Genomic DNA, 15950 nt, shown 5'->3' on the forward strand with positions numbered 1-15950 from the left:
TATTAAAAACAATGAAAATATTTATAACAAATTAATATTAATAATAAAAACAATATTAATAAAAACAATAATAATAATAATAATAATAAAACAATAATAATAATAATAATTAAAAAACAATAATAATACAATAATAATACAATAAAAATAATAATAAAATAATAATAACAATAACACAATAATAATAATACAATAATAATAATAATTAAAAAACAATAATAATACAATCATAATACAATAAAATAATAATAAAATAATAATAACAATAATAAAATAATAATAATACAATAATAATAATAACAATAATAATAATAAATAATAATACCAGCAGCGGAGGACAAATTGACTATGATAAATTGGGAGAAAATGAAGAAATAGATATAAAAATAAATAACAATAATAGTTAAAATAATAATAATAATAATAATTTGTCAGACATGCTGAGCTGTGAGCAGCAGCAGAGGAACTTACAAGCTTGGAATTTCAGATCTGTCTTTTTTAGGTTTGACCGGTCAGCGGTCAACTGTCTGCTAATGATGGTTACATCATTCATAGGTTTAAATAACCAAATAAAATGAGCTTTCTTTGAATCTAGCTTAAAATCTCATTTCTTTTTAGTAAACTCGGGTGTCTTTTATTCTTTTAATTGCACAAAATTCTGAAAAAAACAACAGAATTTTCTGCTGCTGAAATGTGCAACCAGACAGTAAAATACGTCCTGTTTTATGGGGTTAAACACTTTTTTGGGGGGTCTGTTCACCTGCTCATTCTATCCAGGAGAGAAATCACTTGAAAGTCCATCACCGCCAGTGCAGCGTTCGAAATACGACGGAGATAAACTTGGCATCAGTGCGGTAATCCACAGGACTTTTGGAAATCAATAAACTGACAGAGGGCAGAACGAGCTCCTGGGGCGAGAGCTTACACCCTTAAGGGAGCATCCTTTAACCTTACCCTACAGCAGCGTGGATCTAATGAAGTGAGGGAGCAGGATAACGTTCGGCTTGTGTGTGGTCCATCGGCGTCCACGTGAAATGACACGTTCTGGTCAAAATGACACGGTTCCTCAGAGCGCCCTGCCATCAGGAACGCGTGATTGAGCAATATTTATATAACCCGCTCGACGCCCTGGCATCTTCTGCTGGGCAGAGACCACAACGATCTTTAACTTGCTGTCCAAAGTGCAAATAACATCCTGCCGTCTCTGCAGCTCGTCCCGTTTCCCTGGACGTTGTTGGACTTCACGGTTTCACTACAGACGTCACGATACGATATTTATATAATTAAATAAGCTTGTTAAGAATATTCTGATTAAAAAAATAATTAGACTTATTTTTTGAGCACAGGAACCCACTCGTGTTCCACGTCTTAACTCCAGAGCGTTTAAAGCGATGCTGCTTAATCGTCTGGGTGGCACAGCGGGCAACTAAGCTCGCCCACCACCTCTGAGACTCGAACCAGCCCGGTCGGATGCCTACAGACACGACGGGTCGCTGCAAGGACTCAATGCCATCAAAAGACTGTTCGGCGCTCTTCCACCGCAATTTCCGCCGGTCTAGAACCGATAAACCTGCGATGCAAGCAGCCGATGGGGCGGGTAATCCTAGCATCACCATAGCAACGTTGGTTTCCCGCCTTTTAGGCATTTCCGACCAACAAGAATCAGCGGTAACAAATCATGAACGCAGCACGGCGAAACGAAGCGGCGCGGCCTGGGTCACAGTCTGCATCCTAATACATCCCAGAGATGTTACATGATGTGTATGTGTGTATGGACCACGATTCGTACATTAGAGGGCGCAATAACAGACCTAATAATGCGAAGGACCTTCCCTAAACTGTTATCACATGATATGCTGGGTGCTTTGGTCAAGTAGTGTGTGTTTTGCCCACCATACTGGACCAGACTGGCACTGCCAGACTCTAATAAAGGAATCTGCTGAATCACACGCAGTGGAAAAGCCCAGAACCGGTCCAGATCCGAGACCAGTCTGGAGACGGGCACCGTGTACAGTACGGGCACCGTGCCAGGGGGTGAAGGTTCCCACCCCAAAAAAAGGCTCAGGAAACACCTGTAGATAAATTAACGTCTGCACAAGCAGGTGGCAGCTCAAGAGGTCGGCATGTGCCACGCTGGCACGAAGTCCAGATCCACGCTGGCACACCATCCACACACACACACACACACACACACACACACACACTCGTTTCACTGATACACTGCCAAGTTCAGGCTCTCAAGAGGAAGCCCGAACGCCAACGACGGGGTAAAGTTACACCCACCGGCTGGCACACTGAAATCAAAGCTTTGAATTCATTCATTCATTGGCTGTTTTACCACTAATTTATCCTGGTCAGGGTCACAGTGGGTGCAATTCACCCACTGTGGGTGAATTGTAGGAAACACCCCGGGCAGGTCGCCAGCTTATCACAGGGCAACACACACACACACACACACACTTAGGGTCATTTCTATTATCTCCAGTTATCCTGACTGGGAGGAAACCCGAACACCAAGGGGAAAACCCCCACTGGTGTGGAGAGAACATGCAAACTCCACACAGAAAGGACCCGGACCGCTCCAGCTGGGAATTCGAACTCAGGACCTCCGAACAAGCTGTGATACAGAGAAAAAGAATTCCGTGCGTGATACGGATCTCCGTATGAACCCACCCGGTGCAGGTGAAAAGAAGCGGTGCTCGGTCAGGAGTGGAGGTCTGCAGCAGTACGGTCAGGGAATTGGATATGACTAAATTGGGAGGGAAATGCTTATGTGATGGGAAATGGACAATGGTACGGTACGGTTCTGGATTTGGACAGGTTATATATTGAACTGTAAGGGGCAAGATAAATAAACAGGGCTGTAAATAAAGGAAGACAGAATCACATCAGGTAGGGTTCGAATCCCAGTGCAGGTACTGATCCAATAATTACTGGATTTAAAAATAATTTGACTCGTTAAGCCTCATATAAACCTCACAGCCTGAAACATCACATCAGTTTAAATGAATCGACGTCCACTAAACCCGAAATCTTTGTAACTCGACGCCCTACGTGGAGAAATGTGTACCTTAAACTCGACGTGTGTGAATCTGACCTGAATCTGCATCAGTGTGGAATAAGGTGCAGATCCAGGGTTACAGCTCCACATGTATCTGTGTTTATCTGGATTCTCCTCCCTGTTTCACTTTTAAACTTGTGTTACAGCTCCAGCTTCTGAGAAATGGTGAGAATCAGAATCAGCTTCTCAAAAACAACCTCATTATTTTACATGAGACTAAAATATCTGCAGCTCCACGGGACCATGGACGCATTAACAGGTTCCCCAAACATCCTTATGGGGAAAAATACCTCGAAACTCAACGTCTTTAAAACTCAACACCACTCCCAGAACCCCAGAATTAACTCAAGTCCAGTTTTAAGTCCAGTTCTCCCAGTAGAATCACAATATCGGTTCTAATCATCCACACGTGCATCACTCAGCCCTGGGCGCCCAGAAACCCGGTGCTGGATCCTCAGACCTCCGTGTGCCAGGATCTGACCTCCGTCAGTGTCGCTCAGATTCTCATGTTTGCCCATTCTTTGGAAGTCAAGTACCGACTGTTCACTCGCTGCCTGGAGGATACGGCACGTACCTCACGACCTGACAGGTGCCACCGCGACAAGATAGGCGGTTGGAGCTCGCTGATTGGCTGTGGGGTGCTCACTGGTGATAACACAGAGAGACGAGTGAAGAGCCACACTGGCTAGCGTTAGCTGTGAGCTAACAAGCAGAAACTGAAAAACGGCTCGTCTTTTAATTTTTCAAAATCAACATTTTTTATCAGTTCAACCGGAAATGAACACGAGCGCGTGCATGCGCGGACATGTACTTATTTACTAAATATATCTTCAGTGTAAATCGAGCACAAGTGTTGAGAAAAAGGAGCAAACAGTAATAATAACGTTACGCCCAATCCGCTGTTCTGACTCGCGTGTCTGCCATAGATTTTCCTGCCTATGTAAGAACTATTTTTTCCTAAATAAAAGCGCTATATTAAGAAAAAAGAACGTCTCACCTGTCGTGTAATGTGAATTATAAAATATATTGTCTGGCCCTTTATGAAAGTTAAGTGCACTATAGGGCGTAGGGAGCGAGTGTGTAGGGAAGAGATCGGATTTGTACCGTTTCCGTGCTCGTGTTTTGCACTGAGCTTGTGTGACATGTAAAGTAGCGTTCTCGTTAACCACTCAAATGTTTGGACTTTGAATTATTTTAACATTACTTTACATCACCGTCATCGCAACATGAACATTTACATTCATATTTTTTGTTACGGTATAGACCTTAATTCTGGATTACAGGCAGAACTAATCGTACACGTTCATACACTGTTAAGAAATATCTCTAACTATAAAGTAAGCAGTTAACTTTTGAAATATATTGAAGTGTTTAGCTGCTATTATTCTGTTTTGTGTGGGCAGAGAGAGATTACAGAGCCAAAATGTTATGTGTTAATGTTTGTGTTAAAGTGTAATTGATACACATGCATTTATACTTATGCGTATTTATTATAGATCAGATAAGATAAGCAATGTTTGACGTTCAGATTGTTAAATCTTTTTATAATAAAACATTGAAATATTGTAATTACACTCAAGTGTGTACACTGTAAAGTTTGTCCGCGACACCCCCCCCCCCAATCCCCCCCCCGCCGCGGTAATACCATATACGGCGGTATTTCCTGAAGACGGTATGACGGTTTGAAAATCTGCAATATCGCCCAACCCTAGTGAGAATAAGGAAACAGTTTGGCATTTGGAACTCCGTCGTTAAAGTTTTAACACGTGGGGGCATTTTTTATGGGCGCTGGCGCTTGAGATACGCAGGAATCTGGTGCCACGACATGCCAACTACGATTTCCAGCAGTTTACATTTTCATTTTCATTCAAAGCGAGCATTTGGGGGTTGAGAGTTTTGCTCAAGGGCTAAACGGTGGCAGTTCGGCAAGATTGGGCTTGAACCGGCAACCTTCTGATTACTAATCAGGTGCCTTTCCTGCTGAGCTACCTCTGCCCAGTTTGATCGTGATCTGATCTCAAAATACGAAGTCACATGACTGTAACTATTAAGACCAACCAGTCATGCCAACCCTCACCATGCTCGGGTGGCAGAGTGTTCGAACCTGCGAGGTGGAGTCTCTGGCCGACGCCCACACGAACACAAGTGGTCATGTTGATGAGGGAGGGAAGGTCGGACAGGGGCTCTACCTCGAGCCTAGAGCTGTGAGTTACCAACTAGAAAACTGGACTCTCCAATTTGGTATCTCAGCTCTGCTCCCGGTCGCCTTGGCGCCCCCTAGTGGACAGAATCGGCCACTAGTCTGCTGGGTGGGAATAGACGGGACAAAAAAAAAGTGGGCGTGGTCTTCGAGGCTGTGTAAGGACCCTGGTTAGTAGGCCGAGGACGAACGTGGAGATAAGTGCGTGACTCTCTGTGCGCGAGACCGACCTCACGCACCAATCCACTGAAGTTCCTCCGGCAGCGGAAGAGGAACTGGATACGACTAAACTGGGAGAAAAAGTATAGTAACATATGTTGCTCATTTTTTATTCTTCACCCTCCTTGAATTTTGTGCTTTAATGTATCAGGACACAATAAAATATAACGTTTTATATAAAAATAAGAGGGTAATTAATTACTGATTAATTGATCATCAGCACGTGTTTGAACATTAGCGCCCCCTACATGCCGTTAAGGCTCCTAAAATAAACCTGACTGAAGTAGCTATGCGCGGACGTTCCTTCTTTCTGCCGGATTAGCGGCGGCACCGGTATTTAGAGCCGCCGTGGGTCCGTCCTCCGCCCGTCCTGATATCTTTCACCTAAAATCCTCACAGAGTTTCCCTTCAGCTCCAATCTGCAGAACTGATGAGACGCAGGAAATGATGCGTGAAGCGGCGCGACAAAAACGCTGGTTTATAATAAACGAGGGGAAGCGAAGAGCCGAACGTGTGCAGGTCCAGAAACAAACACTAAACAAACACCAAACAAACACTAAACAAACACTCGAAATGTCTTCAAAATACATTAAATACACCAAATGAGGCACAGGTAAACACCAGAGTCACGAGTAAACACCAGAGTTACTGTTAAACACCACAGAGTCGCTGGTAAAAACCACAGAGTCACTATTAAACACCACACAGTCACTGGTAAAAACCACAGAGTCACTGTTAAACACCACAGAGTCACTGGTAAAAACCACAGAGTCACTGTTAAACACCACACAGTCACTGGTAAAAACCACAGAGTCACTATTAAACACCACAGAGTCTCTGTTAAACACCACAGAGTCACTGGTAAAAACCACAGTCACTGTTAAACACCACAGAGTCACTGGTAAAAACCACAGAGTCACTATTAAACACCACAGAGTCACTGTTAAACACCACAGAGTCACTGTTAAACACCACAGAGTCACTGGTAAAAACCACAGTCACTGGTGAACACCACAGAGTCGCTGTTAAACACCACAGAGTCGCTGTTAAATTTTGTAAAGTTGCTTTGAGACGATGTCTATTGTAAAAAGCGCTATATAAATAAAGTTGACTTGACTGTTAAACACCACAGAGTCGCTGTTAAACACCACAGAGCCGCAGGTAAACACCACAGTCACTGGTGAACACCACAGAGCCGCTGTTAAACACCACAGAGTCGCAGGTAAACACCACAGAGTCGCTGTTAAACACCACAGAGTCGCTGTTAAACACCACAGAGTCGCTGTTAAACACCACAGAGTCACTGTTAAACACCACAGAGTCGCTGTTAAACACCACAGAGTCGCTGGTAAACACCACAGAGTCACTGGTAAAAACCACAGTCACTGGTGAACACCACAGAGTCGCTGTTAAACACCACAGAGTCGCTGTTAAATTTTGTAAAGTTGCTTTGAGACAATCTCTATTGCAAAAAGCGCTATATAAATAACGTTGACTTGACTTGACTGTTAAACACCACAGAGTTGCAGGTAAACACCACAGTCACTGGTGAACACCACAGAGCCGCTGTTAAACACCACAGAGTCGCTGGTAAACACCACAGAGTCACTGTTAAACACCACAGAGTCGCTGGTAAACACCACAGAGTCGCTGGTAAACACCACAGAGTCGCTGGTAAACACCACAGAGTCGCTGTTAAACACCACAGAGTCGCTGGTAAACACCACAGAGTCGCTGTTAAACACCACAGAGTCGCTGTTAAACACCACAGAGTGGCTGGTAAACACCACAGAGTCGCTGGTAAACACCACAGAGTCGCTGTTAAACACCACAGAGTCGCTGGTAAACACCACAGAGTCGCTGTTAAACACCACAGAGTCGCTGGTAAACACCACAGAGTCGCTGTTAAACACCACAGAGTCGCTGTTAAACACCACAGAGTCGCTGTTAAACACCACAGAGTCGCTGGTAAACACCACAGAGTCGCTGGTAAACACCACAGAGTCGCTGTTAAACACCACAGAGTCGCTGGTAAACACCACAGAGGCGCTGTTAAACACCACAGAGCAGCAGGTAAACACCACAGAGTCACTGCAGCTGAAAGGGTCACACAGAGGTCACTGTTTTAATACCGTTTGTTTTCTAAATGAGACGTCCGACACGCTCACTGTCAGGCATCCAAATACTTTTGAACACACAGAGTATCTGTGAAGGAATTCCAGTGTCTCAGGTTCGCATCCCACCAGCACTGCGCCTCTTTATTACGGCCGCTCGAACTCAGACGTGTTGAAGCGTAGCGGCACGCTCGGCGTGTCGGCGGCGGCGGCTCATCGATTTACAGTAAACAAAAGAGCTGGTGGAGCCGCCGCGCTCCAGACATCGATTTCCTTTCTGCGCAACAATTAGCATCAGAAGGTCAGCGCGCGGCTCCTGGGGAAACCCTGAACGCCGTCTGGACTCCCACCGCGGCCGCGCGACTCCGTCTGAATGCTGATCACCGGGATTAGACGCGGCCGCCGCGGGGGAGAGAGGACGCACGCCGAGACCTTGGCACGTCGGCGCAGGCGGGGACGGCGTGCGCTAATACGATTAGCGATGTGGCACGAATTAGTCCTGGCATTAGGACTCAGGCTGAGCAGATGGGCGTGGATGCACTTTCGTACCGCTGGTCCCCGGCGCCAGAGCCTGCCGGAGGTCCTGAGGATCAGAGCCTTTATACCTCGCCTCACCTCAGGTCCAGGTCTGTTTGGCATGTTCTCCACATCTAGTACTGAAATTTTATCTGGATCTTTCAATAATATTATGGACTATAGATGGTGAATTCTCTCAATTCTTAAAGATGTTCAAGTGGCGACCATTAGCGACCCCTGCCTGTCAGTACCTGAATCACATCACACGTTTTACATTTACGCTTGTATCCAAAGCGACTTACAATTATAACTGAACACAATTTTGAGCAGTTGAGGGTTAAGGGCCTTGCTCAGGGGACCAACTTGGTAATGGTGGGGCTTAAACCGGCAACCTTCTGATTACCAGTCCAGTACCTTAACCACTGAGCTACAGCTTCCACGGCTCTTGATCGCCCCGTCCCAAAATTTCTGGAATGAGTTGCGTGCCTATAAGAAACACACAGTGGAGCAGTGGGGGGCGCTGTTGCCGCACAGCAAGAGGGGTCTGGGTTCGAGTCCCAAACCTTTCTGTGCTGAGTTTTGTATGTTCTCCATGTATCTGCTTTCTCTGGGTGCTCGGGTTTCTTCCCACAAGTTGAAAGACTGACTTTGTGTGTGTGTGTGTGTGTGTGTTTATAAGCAGCCCACTGTGACCCTGACCAGGATAAAGCAGTGGTAAAACCGGCAACGAATGTATGAATGGACAATCTATGGTCAAAAGTATGTGGACACCCTGAAAAGACGCCCTTATTATTGATTTCATGTGTTTCTCACCTGCAGTATGAGGAGTAAAAAAATAGAATAAACGCCTTTAACTTCCTAGCAAGAGTTTGGGGAAGTCCCCATCCTGTTTCAACCTTGCAAATGCTCAACCGGATGGGTACAAATTCCCACAGATACACTCCTTAACACTGTAAACAGCCTCACTGAAAAGAAGAGCCGACTCCACGCGGTTTTGTAAGTTGGTGGACACATTTCAGGTGTGGACACACTCTTCTGGACGCAGGGCGTGGCCGTAACGTCGGTCACTAATCTCCAGCGCCGGCTCTCGCAGTAAGAGTTTACGACTGCAGTAAGAACAGTGAACAGTCAGAACCAGGCAGATTAAACCCTGCTGTGAGGAGATAAGGGTGAGAATAAGGAAACAGTTTGGCATTTGGAACTCCGTCGTTAAAGTTTTAACACGTGGGGGCATTTTTTATGGGCGCTGGCGCTTGAGATACGCAGGAATCTGGTGCCACGACATGCCAACTACGATTTCCAACAGTTTACATTTTCATTTTCATTCAAAGCGAGCATTTGGGGGTTGAGAGTTTTGCTCAAGGGCTAAACGGTGGCAGCTTGGCAAGATTGGGCTTGAACCGGCAACCTTCTGATTACTAATCAGGTGCCTTTCCTGCTGAGCTACCTCTGCCCAGTTTGATCGTGATCTGATCTCAAAATACGAAGTCACATGACTGTAACTATTAAGACCAACCAGTCATGCCAACCCTCACCATGCTCGGGTGGCAGAGTGTTCGAACCTGCGAGGTGGAGTCTCTGGCCGACGCCCACACGAACACAAGTGGTCATGTTGATGAGGGAGGGAAGGTCGGACAGGGGCTCTACCTCGAGCCTAGAGCTGTGAGTTACCAGCTAGAAAACTGGACTCTCCAATTTGTTATCTCAGCTCTGCTCCCGGTCGCCTTGGCGCCCCCTAGCGGACAGAATCGGCCACTAGTCTGCTGGGTGGGAATAGACGGGACTAAAAAAAAGTGGGCGTAGTCTTCGAGGCTGTGTAAGGACCCTGGTTAGTAGGCCGAGGACGAACGTGGAGATAAGTGCGTGACTCTCTGTGCGCGAGACCGACCTCACGCACCAATCCACTGAAGTACGGCGTCGGAGGGAGGGCGTGTCAGGAGGATATACCCTCCTCGTACACCATCGGGGTCTCCAGCAGAGGAAGAGGAACTGGATACGACTAAACTGGGAGAAAAAGTATAGTAACATACAGTGTATCACAAAAGTAAGTACACCCCTCACATTTCTGCAAATATTTTATTATATCTTTTCATGGGACAACACTATAGACATGAAACTTGGATATAACTTAGAGTAGTCAGTGTACAACTTGTATAGCAGTGTAGATTTACTGTCTTCTGAAAATAACTCAACACACAGCCATTAATGTCTAAATAGCTGCAACATAAGTGAGTACACCCCACAGTGAACATGTCCAAATTGTGCCCAAAGTGTCAATATTTTGTGTGACCACCATTATTATCCAGCACTGCCTTAACCCTCCTGGGCATGGAATTCACCAGAGCTGCACAGGTTGCTACTGGAATCCTCTTCCACTCCTCCATGATGACATCACGGAGCTGGTGGATGTTAGACACCTTGAACTCCTCCACCTTCCACTTGAGGATGCGCCACAGGTGCTCAATTGGGTTTAGTCCATCACCTTTACCTTCAGCTTCCTCAGCAAGGCAGTTGTCATCTTGGAGGTTGTGTTTGGGGTCGTTATCCTGTTGGAAAACTGCCATGAGGCCCAGTTTTCGAAGGGAGGGGATCATGCTCTGTTTCAGAATGTCACAGTACATGTTGGAATTCATGTTTCCCTCAATGAACCGCAGCTCCCCAGTGCCGGCAACACTCATGCAGCCCAAGACCATGATGCTACCACCACCATGCTTGACTGTAGGCAAGATACAGTTGTCTCGGTACTTCTCACCAGGGCGCCGCCACACATGCTGGACACCATCTGAGCCAAACGAGTTTATCTTGGTCTCGTCAGACCACAGGGCATTCCAGTAATCCATGTTCTTGGACTGCTTGTCTTCAGCAAACTGTTTGCGGGCTTTCTTGTGCGTCAGCTTCCTTCTGGGATGACGACCATGCAGACCGAGTCGATGCAGTGTGCGGCGTATGGTCTGAGCACTGACAGGCTGACCTCCCACGTCTTCAACCTCTGCAGCAATGCTGGCAGCACTCATGTGTCTATTTTTTAAAGCCGACCTCTGGATATGACGCCGAACACGTGGACTCAACTTCTTTGGTCGACCCTGGCGAAGCCTGTTCCGAGTGGAACCTGTCCTGGAAAACCGCTGTATGACCTTGGCCACCATGCTGTAGCTCAGTTTCAGGGTGTTAGCAATCTTCTTATAGCCCAGGCCATCTTTGTGGAGAGCAACAATTCTATTTCTCACATCCTCAGAGAGTTCTTTGCCATGAGGTGCCATGTTGAATATCCAGTGGCCAGTATGAGAGAATTGTACCCAAAACACCAAATTTAACAGCCCTGCTCCCCATTTACACCTGGGACCTTGACACATGACACCAGGGAGGGACGATGACACATTTGGGCACAATTTGGACATGTTCACTGTGGGGTGTACTCACTTATGTTGCAGCTATTTAGACATTAATGGCTGTGTGTTGAGTTATTTTCAGAAGACAGTAAATCTACACTGCTATACAAGCTGTACACTGACTACTCTAAGTTATATCCAAGTTTCATGTCTATAGTGTTGTCCCATGAAAAGATATAATGAAATATTTGCAGAAATGTGAGGGGTGTACTTACTTTTGTGATACACTGTATGTTGCTCATTTTTGATTCTTCACCCTCCTTGAATTTTATGCTTTAACGTATCAGGACACAATAAAATATAACGTTTTATATAAAAATAAGAGGGTAATTAATTACTGATTAATTGATCATCAGCACGTGTTTGAACATTAGCGCGGGTTTCTTCCCACAAGTTGAAAGACTGACTTTGTGTGTGTGTGTGTGTGTGTGTTTATAAGCAGCCCACTGTGACCCTGACCAGGATAAAGCAGTGGTAAAACAGGCAACGAATGCATGAATGGACAATCTATGGTCAAAAGTATGTGGACACCCTGAAAAGACGCCCTTATTATTGATTTCATGTGTTTCTCACCTGCAGTATGAGGAGTAAAAAAATAGAATAAACGCCTTTAACTTCCTAGCAAGAGTTTGGGGAAGTCCCCATCCTGTTTCAACCTTGCAAATGCTCAACCGGATGGGTACAAATTCCCACAGATACACTCCTTAACAGCCTCACTGAAAAGAAGAGCCGACTCCACGCGGTTTTGTAAGTTGGTGGACACATTTCAGGTGTGGACACACTCTTCTGGACGCAGGGCGTGGCCGTAACGTCGGTCACTAATCTCCAGCGCCGGCTCTCGCAGTAAGAGTTTACGACTGCAGTAAGAACAGTGAACAGTCAGAACCAGGCAGATTAAACCCTGCTGTGAGGAGATAAGGGTGAGAATAAGGAAACGGTTTGGCATTTGGAACTCCGTCTTTAAAGTTTTGGCACGTGGGGGCATTTTTTATGGGCGCTGGCGCATGAGATACGCAGGAATCTGGTGCCACGACATGCCAACTACGATTTCCAACAGTTTACATTTTTATTTTCATTCAAAGCGAGCATTTGGGGGTTGATAGTTTTGCTCAAGGGCTAAACGGTGGCAGCTTGGCAAGATTGGGCTTGAACCGGCAACCTTCTGATTACTAATCAGGTGCCTTTCCTGCTGAGCTACCTCTGCCCAGTTTGATCGTGATCTGATCTCAAAATACGAAGTCACATGACTGTAACTATTAAGACCAACCAGTCATGCCAACCCTCACCATGCTCGGGTGGCAGAGTGTTCGAACCTGCGAGGTGGAGTCTCTGGCCGACGCCCACACGAACACAAGTGGTCATGTTGATGAGGGAGGGAAGGTCGGACAGGGGCTCTACCTCGAGCCTAGAGCTGTGAGTTACCAGCTAGAAAACTGGACTCTCCAATTTGTTATCTCAGCTCTGCTCCCGGTCGCCTTGGCGCCCCCTAGCGGACAGAATCGGCCACTAGTCTGCTGGGTGGGAATAGACGGGACTAAATAAAAGTGGGCGTGGTCTTCGAGGCTGTGTAAGGACCCTGGTTAGTAGGCCGAGGACGAACGTGGAGATAAGTGCGTGACTCTCTGCTCAACCGGATGGGTACAAATTCCCACAGATACACTCCTTAACACAGTAAACAGCCTCACTGAAAAGAAGAGCCGACTCCACGCGGTTTTGTAAGTTACCAGTCAGGTGTGGACACACTCTTCTGGATGCAGGGCGTGGCCGTAACGCCGGTCACTAATCTCCAGCGCCGGCTCTCGCGGCCTCGTTATCTAATCACCCGCACCGCCGCCGCCGCCGGGCCGTCATTCACCTAAATTGGTTCAGTCAAACGAAGGGAGATTGGGGTCTGATGTTGATCACATGATCAGAGCGAGGGCAGGAGGTTCACGCTGGGTTCCTGCTCACGGTTCAAATGTGATAAGAAGCATGCTAACAAGCTAACACACGTAATCCGGCTTTACTGACCCGCCTCCCAGCAGACGCCATCGTTACCCAACCTCCACTGTAGGAGCGGAGACACCAGCGCATTCATATTCAACCCTGAATTTAAAATGAACCGTTTCACACCTTAAGAACGGGACAAAAAAACGGAAACACGTCATCGCTCGGGGCTGAAACGTCTCCTAACTGTCGTAAGAACACCGACGTCACAAAGTGGTAAATGCTTTACCGTCCCAACTTTTTTTGGAACGTGTTGCAGGTCTGAAATGCAGGAATGGATGTTTATTAATAAATGAAATGAAGTCGAGCAGACAGAACATGAAAAACTCAAAATAAACGTTCTAAACCTCGACCTCAGCCCCACTCAACGGCTCTGGGATGAACCGGAACACCGACCGAGGCTTTCCTGACCAACTCATTTGATTGAACGGGCACAAATTCCCATACACAGACATACTTCAAATATTTCAGCTTTAAGTGTGGTGCTCAGGTGGCTGACCTGGTACATTAGCCCGCGGTTGCCAGTTACTGGCAGTGCCACCGTCCTGGCAGGGCACTTGACAAAACACAGTGGTATTAGCAACCTCCAGACCTGGGTTCAATCCACGCCTCCAGTGGGTTTCCTACAGGTAGTCCGGTATCCTCAGACCTTTCAGACATGTTGCAATCGTATAGGTGAGCAAGTGCTGGACTGAATGAGAGGGTACGATGCCCTGAGGTGGATCAGTGGCATGTCCAGGGTGCCATCCTGGACTGTGCTGTATGACAAGAAGGACCTGAGTTCGAGTACCCAGAGTTTTGCCCATGTTTTGTCCATGTATCTGCATGGGTTTCTTCTGGGTGCTCCGGTTTCTTTGAGTGTGTGTGTGTGTGTGTGTGTGTGTGTGTACCTGCAACCCACTGAGACCCTGACCAGGACAAAGCAATGGTACAACAGACAATGAATGTATAACTGGACAATCTATAATCAAAAGTATGTGGACACCCTGAAAAGACGCCCTACTTATTGATTTATGTGTTTTGCTATGATGAGTATAAAATCAATCACTATACGCTTTCTAGTAAGTTCCTAGCAAGAGTTTGGGGAAGTCCCCATCCTGTTTCAGCATGAATGTGGCCCTGCACACATGCAGTAGAAGCCACCCTGCACCCGACTTATGATAAACATCATCCAACATCATTCCCCGACCTCGCAAATGCTCGACCGAATGGTTACAAATTCCCACAGACACACTCCAACATACTCTCCACAATACAGGACTGAGCTGTTGATTGAACACTTTAGGTCAGAGTAAAATGAAGCGCATACCTCTTTAATCTTCGCCCGTTTCTCCAGAGCGTCGGGGTCGGCGGGCTCACGACCGGTCGCTCCGGGCGGTCGTAGGTACTGGATGTCGGGCAGTCCTTGATCACTAGAGGCTTTCCTGCCCGGTCCATCCCTGAGAACTTGATCCTTCTCGCTCATGATGTCCTGCTTGATGTCCTCAGGCCGTTTCTGCAGCCTGTCCTTGGCTTCGAGCAGAGCCTGTTCGTGGTCCCGACGGATCTTGGCCAGAATCTTAACATCCTCCTCGGCGTCGGTGCCTGTCCGACTGTCGGGCTCGGGCGCCGGCGCGGAGCGGAACAGGACCCCGCTCAGGAGCTTGGAGGAGTCCGGGAGGAAGAAGATCGCTCCGAAGCAGAAGGTGATGAAGGCGCTGAAGATCAACAGTAGGATGAATTTCTCGGTGAGTCTGAATGAGGTCGCGCTCACGGACTTCCTACTCGATGGAACGGTGAACGGCAGAGAACTCGGAACGGGCATTTTCCCCTCCACCGACTCAAGACTCCTCAAATGTGGGATAAATCCTGGATGTGTGGTCCTCCTGAAACCATGTAGTCCAGCATGAAGAGGTCAGATGGAGAGCACTGGGCTAGAGAAGTAGCTGAAGGTCAGGAAAGTTGCAGCTCCTCACAGTGCTCATACTGAATCCTCCGCTCACACTCCGCTCACTGCTCAGCGCAGCGTCTTACACAGCCCGGGGGCGGGGCCAAGACCAGTGATTGACACCTCGTACCAGCCAATCGTTTCTGTTGCAGGGCTGAGGTGGGCGTGGTTTCCTGCCTGAGGAGCTGAAACCGCTATGTGAGCAACAGAACGTCAACACACAGCCGAGGACGAGTAGCTCCGTCTGTTTAAAACTATTATAAACTTTATATTTACACACTTATATGTGATAACAGTCTTAAATCATTCCTGCAACACTGCACTAATTTTAATTTTAATATTAGTGAACCATTAAAACACGCTTCATGTCCAAAAACACGACTTTTCTCTTCAGAACATTCTTTGGCATTTTCAGTATTTTAGCCTGTTGCTAACAGCCGAATATAATCGATCATATCAAGTCAATTACATGATTGGTGCCAACAGTTTAAGGAAGGCCCATTTTTTGTTGTCCCAGCATTACCGTGCCTAGGGTGAC

At 46.7% G+C, this 15950-nt stretch overlaps 1 protein-coding gene across 1 annotated transcript in view; it reads right to left on the reverse strand.

The window, feature by feature from the left end:
• Positions 1 to 15452, reverse strand: part of man1a1 (mannosidase, alpha, class 1A, member 1) — a 100672-nt gene extending 85220 nt beyond the window's left edge. The window contains exon 1 of the mRNA XM_063002436.1: positions 14795 to 15452. Within this exon, the coding sequence (XP_062858506.1) occupies positions 14795 to 15289 (495 nt within the window). The 5' untranslated portion in view covers positions 15290 to 15452. The remainder of the gene's footprint in view (positions 1 to 14794) is intronic.
• Between the last annotated feature and the right edge of the window lie 498 nt (positions 15453 to 15950).

The sequence above is a fragment of the Trichomycterus rosablanca genome, chromosome 9 (assembly GCF_030014385.1).
Source record: "Trichomycterus rosablanca isolate fTriRos1 chromosome 9, fTriRos1.hap1, whole genome shotgun sequence".
NCBI lineage: Eukaryota > Metazoa > Chordata > Actinopteri > Siluriformes > Trichomycteridae > Trichomycterus > Trichomycterus rosablanca.